This window comes from Diorhabda sublineata, chromosome 1 (genome assembly GCF_026230105.1).
Source record: "Diorhabda sublineata isolate icDioSubl1.1 chromosome 1, icDioSubl1.1, whole genome shotgun sequence".
In the NCBI taxonomy this organism is placed as follows: domain Eukaryota; kingdom Metazoa; phylum Arthropoda; class Insecta; order Coleoptera; family Chrysomelidae; genus Diorhabda; species Diorhabda sublineata.
The window spans coordinates 15,544,827-15,551,873 of NC_079474.1; the positions used below are offsets into that span (position 1 = coordinate 15,544,827).

At 29.1% G+C, this 7,047-nt stretch overlaps 2 protein-coding genes across 2 annotated transcripts; one reads left to right on the top strand and one right to left on the bottom strand.

Annotated features, from left to right (window-relative positions):
- Window positions 1–14: 14 nt before the first annotated feature.
- On the top strand, window positions 15–3,521 carry LOC130452526 (metallophosphoesterase 1 homolog). The gene is made up of 6 exons (XM_056791857.1): window positions 15–205; window positions 283–513; window positions 619–790; window positions 868–1,125; window positions 1,577–1,808; window positions 3,065–3,521. The coding sequence occupies exons 1-6, from the start codon at window positions 186–188 to the stop codon at window positions 3,220–3,222; spliced, it is 1,071 nt and encodes a 356-aa protein (XP_056647835.1). The 5' UTR covers window positions 15–185; the 3' UTR covers window positions 3,223–3,521.
- Window positions 3,522–3,583: 62 nt separating this feature from the next.
- On the bottom strand, window positions 3,584–6,838 carry LOC130452525 (adenosine 3'-phospho 5'-phosphosulfate transporter 1). Its single transcript, XM_056791856.1, has one exon. The coding sequence runs from the start codon at window positions 6,704–6,706 to the stop codon at window positions 5,387–5,389; it is 1,320 nt and encodes a 439-aa protein (XP_056647834.1). The 5' UTR covers window positions 6,707–6,838; the 3' UTR covers window positions 3,584–5,386.
- Between the last annotated feature and the right edge of the window lie 209 nt (window positions 6,839–7,047).

Sequence of the window (7,047 nt, forward strand, 5' to 3'; positions counted from 1 at the left end):
TTCCATATACTTTTAACATATATGGTATGTTCTGTGAGATAACCTATTTTAATTTATTGTTATTATGGAATTGTTATGAATTGTCAAAACTAGATTTATATCACGATACACATACAGATGTATCCGTATCGTGATTTTTATATTGGTTACTTTTAAGGAAACAAACAATATGATTTTAAGAAACAATGTTATATTTAAGATCTAGGTAAATTAGTAATATAGTATATATAGAAAAGTAAAAATATCAAATTTGAAAAAATACGTACACTTCCAGTTTTTTAGGTATTCCAAAAGGAAATGTTTTTTCTATTGTTTATTTATGTGTTTAACGGGATGTATTATTTACATGGAGATTTTTTGCTACTATTTCAATACATTTCAATGGTATGATTTAAAGTGCAAGCAACGTGATAGATGTACTAAAATTTTATTGGTAGCAGATCCCCAAATTATTGGAAATAATGAAGAAATCTTACATTATATTACACCTTTTAGTATTTTCGATAGTGACAGGTAAGTTTTGATAATTATTATATACAGGAAATTCGTTTTATAAAAATATCTTCAGTTATTGGGTAAAAATATGCGTAATTCCATAAGATGTGTTATAATTTGTAGGTTTTTAAGGCAGACATATTTACAGGCTTATAATTTTGTTCAACCAGATGTGGTTATATTTCTAGGAGATTTAATGGATGAAGGACATAGGGCTTCTAATCAAGAGTTTCATGAGTATATTAGAAGATTATTTAATATATTTTTAGGTTCTTCAACTTCAACAATAGTAAGGGTATGTATTACTACAAAATACAACATTTTTTAGAGAAAAATTGAAAGGGTAATGTTTTATTTTTGAATTAATTGTAGTATATATGGTTACCTGGTGATAATGATATAGGAGGAGAGGATAGTAATATAACACCGGAAAAAATTAGGAGGTTCGAGCACGCTTTTTCCCAACCCAATTTTATTTCTTACAAAAATCTCAATTTTTTCAAAATAAATCGATTGGTTTCAGAAATTCCTGTTTACAAAAAGAAAAGAGAATTTTTTGATACAGAACACTTATTTATTGGCTTAAGTCATGTGCCTCTAATGTTTAAACCCTCATTATTCGTTGATAAGGTAAATATACAAATATTACTTCAATTTTTCAATGCTTCAATCTTTTTATTTATATATTGTCATTATAATTTATTTTTATATACGATTTTTAACGTTTTATTAAGATTTTTTTTACTTACACACAAAATTATACTCTGCTAGTCTGCTAGTCTCATTAAGAAAAAGGACTAGATTACTAGTTTAAAGTACAATAGATCCATTTAATTTATTCACACTTGTCTAAATACTGAAATAGTTACAAGTTTATGTATAAAAGGACCGTTTGTAAATAAATAATTTAATCGTACGGGGTTTGTTGACCTCACTTATCAACTTAGTAGCTTCCCCCAAGACCGATCCATCCAGGTCAACTCTGGTGCTTCCAAGCGATACATCTTGCCATCTATTCTCTTTCTTCTAAACATAAACCTTATAGGTAATCAGAAATCTCATCTTCAAGTTTTTTTTGTAGGTGATGAAAAAAATGAGGCCTCATCTAATGTTTACCGCGCACGAACATAAAAGTATGATAATAAATACAGACGCTCACCTATCTCAAGATTACCAAATTTCACCTGTTACGCCTGATAATAATAAAATATTCCAATATACATTAGGTATGAAAGATACGTATGAAATATTAATTCCAACAGCATCATACCGCATGGGAACCAATAAAATTGGATACGGCTTTGCGGTTATAGGTAATTATAATCTATCAGTTTATTATTAATCATATATTAAAACGGGTACACAGCCACACGTTATATAACGGTACCAGCAATAACATAATTTATAGGAAATTATAAAGACAGTTTCTTCCAACACACTGATAGAAATTAAATAGTTGACATACTTGCTAAAGTAGGGGTGGATAAACCTTTCATAGACGTTGAAACCTGTCGTGGAATTAACTACAGAATAATAGAAGAAAAAAGTTCTAGGCATAAAACCAGTTACTGGAATAATTTACAGGGGTTGAGATACTAGGAAGGGAAGATCAGTTGGATGTATTAACCTAGGCAAGAACACAATAGATTCTTTGGTTCATACTTTACATGACAGTTTAATAAAAAATATGGCGGGTGGCTCCATCTATTATTAGGTAGCCATGAACTATATTCTAGATATTTCTGAAGAAGTTGGATGTAATTGGACGGAAGTTGTCTATTACTAGATTCAATTGAATGACCAGAATGTTCACAATCATCATCAGAAGCCATTTCTTTTTTTTTTCATCAAGTAGCAATGATGAATTAACACACGAAATTATTTTGAAAATAACAGGAGTACCTTCACTTTTTTTTGACACAAAGTCTTTTGAAAGTTGGTACTTCATAAACGTCGTGTGACAGCGCCATCTGTGTGTCAGTCACGCGACTTATTAAGTTTTAAAGTCCTTTAAAAAACCTTATTTTTATTTTTTGTTGGAGAAAAATAGTGAAATGTTTATTGTTATTTTTCAATGCAATTAAACTAGTACATAACCTCAAATTGCAGTTGTTGCTTCAAACTGAAATAGTTTTACGCAAAAGGTACATAAAAAACAAACTATTGAATGTGGTGGTGATTAAAAATGATAATTTATGATAACACGAAATTGTTTTGAAAATAACAAAAGTAGCTTTACTTAAATGGCTGTCACTTTTTACTGACTAATCGAAATGTCATAAAATTTGACAAACAGTTTTTTGAAAGTTGGTTCTTAATAAACGTCATATGGATTTGAAAATGGCAGCGCCATCTGAGTGTCAGTCGCACGACTTATTGACAGTCAGTAGATGGCAAATGCGCTCTTTTGATACACCGATTGCTTCTTCTATTTCTATAACCTTAATCAGACGGTTGTCCAATCATTTATAAGATTGTCAAACACAAATTGAGGTAGAAAAATTTCCAGACAAGCTTCGTATTATACATTTTTATTTAAATTATATTTCCATTTATATATCTGTTTCAGAAAATAACGATTTACAGTTCACCGTACTATGGTCTCCGTCCAGATTTTTACATCTTAAAATTTATTTTTACATTATTCTTTGTATATTTGTTTATATTATACTTTTAGTGTTATTCAAATGCGTAAGTTTATCAAGATGTACGAACAAAATATTTTAATATCTTCTACTAATTAAAATTAATAAAAAATATATATTTCAAAACACCTCTGGTATAGATAAATTGCATAATTTCGTTCAGATAATATAATTTATTCTCGAAAATGTTTTAAATTGAAACTATAAAAATAATATTAAAAAATATTTCCATCAATTTCTTTTTGCATTGCTCGTCAAATTTTTTTTTTCAAGCTGACACCAATAAGCCAAAAATATTTGTTAAAATGTGTATAATAATTTTAATGTATTTTTAAAGCTTGTTAAATTTATAATATATAAAATAAAAAGATTACTTACTTATTCTGATTACTGCTTCACATCTTCAATAAAATTGGATTTTCAACTCAATTTTACCCCCTTTTGATCCCATATTTATATAAAAGGAGTTTTTTTAGGTTAATCATTAGTTCTTCGGTTTGTCATTAACCTACCAGTTACAGGACGACCCTTGTCATGTGATCGGCAGCGGAACGAACTTTCCACTGCTTACCACCCTTTTCACCATGTGGTGTAGAGCCAGATTCATGTTTTCTTTCAAATACCGATCCATTGTTTTCAGTAGAAAATTCGTGAGGCTGATGGAACGATATGCTTTGGGATTGGTGTTGAATCGTTCCTTCCATATTTTGGAATTAATACTTTCACCTCTTTCCATTGTTCAGCAGACAGGATCTAAAAATCCTCACCAGGTGAAGAGGCATGTCATCCCTACCCGGTGGTTTGTAGACCGGAAAGAACTTAACAGTCCAAATTACTCCTTAGTAGTTTATTATCTTTATGACCGTGTGGTGGTCCGTATGAATTAGAACTTGAACACTAAGATTGATTTAGAATCGGAAAAGTGCATTTGAAGCAAGACTTCTAAGGTTCTCGTTCTTTGTGTAGCCGTTATCCACCTGGAGCCTTACCGAAGCGCACCGTCAGGGATATCTTTGTGATAATAGTTTCAAATTACTTAAATTTTTTGTTCGGCAGTGTTTTTTTTCTAAATATTTCATTTCTTGCAACTTTTTATAAAACATTTTTTTATTAAAAAAAAAAATAAATAATGATAATAATTTTTTTTAAACTTGGTATTGATCATTAATCGGGATATAAATAAATAAGACAGTTTAAAAATTTCTTTAAGCTCTATATCACTTTGTCTCGACTTACATACTTAACAATTTAATTGTAATTTAAAGCATCTAATGGAAAAATTCTGAGAAAACAATTAAAACAAGATAAAAAACTTCCAGTACCTATTATCTTAATCCTGTTATTACCTAACAACATCCCCCCATATAAATCAATATAGATAAAGATAATTTTAACAAACAATATGTTCATAAAAAAAAACAGTTTTATTCGAAAAATAACATATGAAAATTAATATTTCGAACAATCTTCCCTTTCAATTAAAATTCGCCTTTTAGTTTGTTAGAAAATTTCTTGCTGATACTGTACCTATTATAAACAAAATTCCTGTTCAAATAATTAATCTTGTATCCAAACTAAAATATAGGGTTATAATTATACAATTACAAACAACTTAATTGCGTATTCCCATAAAAAAATCATCAGTTTACTTCGTTATTAACGCCTGCTGAAACGTCTATTCAAAGTACCTTCAATTATCATTCAATGGAAAGAAAAAGTTTTGATTGTTATTTACTGGAAATTAAATTTGATAATAACAATCCGAGAATATTTGATACCTCAACTTAAGGGACACCCAGAATCGATCAACTATATCAACGATCCTATTAGGATCATGTACCATAATTCCCATTGGTTCCCCGAGGGTGAATTAAATTACACACAAGAGATTGTATCTCTGTCTGGATTACATTTGTGCAATGTTTTAAAATTTAGATAATTTCAAATTGTAATAATTTTTAGGTTAAAATCAAAATAGAAATTTAGGTCTTCATCTCGAAAATATATAGTAGTCATCAAAAAACAAAAGAAGTAATATTATGTATCTTTAATTTATGTAGCAATTAAAAAGATATTTTTTATTAATTAATCATTAATGAACACGTACTGAACACACTGTTTACTACTACATCAAAAGTAATAATCATAGCCTTGGAGTCACAAATTACTGATTCATACCCGGCTGAAAGTTTTAACAGTATAATTTTGATAGCGTAGTGGGAATGAACAGCATGTTCAGTATAAACTTACAATTTTGTTTGATTTTTTAAGATACTAGAACTTTGAAGTAATTCTTTTTGGGATTTAAGCCTGTAGCTGCAGTAGATCCTAAGAAAAATGCTTAAAAATACTAAAATAAGTCCAATGGCACCAATTAGAGACACATAATGATGATAAATAATGCAGCTTAATAATACTGAGAAACCTTGTCTTATAGTACTTATTATCACAAAAACTAAAGGTCCAAATGTAGATACTGTATTATAAATAAATAACTGACCGCATGTACTACATAAAGATAAAATAACAATGTCTAAAGTAAAACTAGGAAATTTTATCATAAAAGAAAGGCTATCTATAAATCCTCCTTGTTGTAATAATGAAACAGCTGTAAATATGCTAGAGAAAAAGTTAACAAAACACATCATCTGTATAGGTTTCATCTCATATGTTTTAAATAAACTCCCTTGCCAATTAGCAGTGAAGCTATCGAACACTATATAGGAACAGAGCAATATGACACCTGCAAAAGTAGTTACTGTAGAATTTGATCTATCATTCCCAGTATCTATCATAAATAATAGCATGCCCACTGAAAGAATTACAGCTGTAACATATTCATAATATTCGTATTTAGTTTTTGACATAAATTTACCCATTATCATTACAGGAATTGTTTTACTCGCTTTAGCAAGAACTTGATGAGGAAAAGATACATATTTCAACGCCTCATACTGACACCATGAGCTCATAATATTAGAAAATGAACAAAATACGTACTTATATAATGGACATTTGTGTCTAGGCTGTCTTTTACAAAGTAAAATACAAGCAGAAACCAAAAAGGCTAAAATTCTATTTACAAATACTAAAAACTGCGAATCTTTGAAGTATCCTATGTCTGAATTAGAACTCTCATAAGCTTGAGTCATTACTTTTTCTTGCAAAACACCCCATAACAAATATGATAACTGTAAGCCAAAAAAGTAAAACAAAAGGAGAAGCCCATCTTGAAGTAAAGTTCTTTCTTGTGGCGAAGTCTTAGAACTGGTAGTCACTGGTAAACTGTCCTCTTCTCCAAAACAAGTTCTTATTGTAGCTCCAATGATTCCTCTGCCACTTTTATTTATATAATTAGTTTTTTGTACATACCTAAGGACTAAATAACCTGGTAGAAATATCGTGGCATATCCTAAAATATTTCGTATACCATGTATTATCCAACTTATTTCTTCTGGAGGATTTTGAACTATTTCAGTATTAAGAACACTCCTATTAACAATATATAAAAATACGATTGAGCTTAATACTATGAGGCAAATAAATAATTCTGAATTATTTGCCATAATGTTGAAGTTACATTGTTAGCATTAAATTTTTACTCCACTATCACTTACAATAAAACTTTGTAATGATTTATCACACCATAATCATAATTTCATAATATGGTATCAATGCACCGTAGTTGCCAACTCAATTAAATTGAAGGGAATTAAGGCCGATTCATAAACGACGTTTGACGTTCATAGCAAATTCTACACGCTAATCATAATTGTTATTCTTGTTGATGTGTGTATTGCTTTTTGTTTATTATTAGAAATGTAATTTTTGTCAAAATTATTTGAAATTATCAATCACTAATATGTAAGAAAATTTAATTGATGTATAGTTTTATGAAATAATCACA

Excerpts from the sequence above, each read along its gene's own strand:
- LOC130452525 (XM_056791856.1), bottom strand. The coding sequence starts at position 6,706 with ATGGCAAATAATTCAGAATTATTTATTTGCCTCATAGTATTAAGCTCA.
- LOC130452526 (XM_056791857.1), top strand. The coding sequence starts at position 186 with ATGTTATATTTAAGATCTAG. Across the intron at positions 791-867 it reads CAACTTCAACAATAGTAAGG|TATATATGGTTACCTGGTGA; the intron begins GTATGTATTACT and ends AATTAATTGTAG. Across the intron at positions 1,126-1,576 it reads CCTCATTATTCGTTGATAAG|GTGATGAAAAAAATGAGGCC; the intron begins GTAAATATACAA and ends TTTTTTTTGTAG.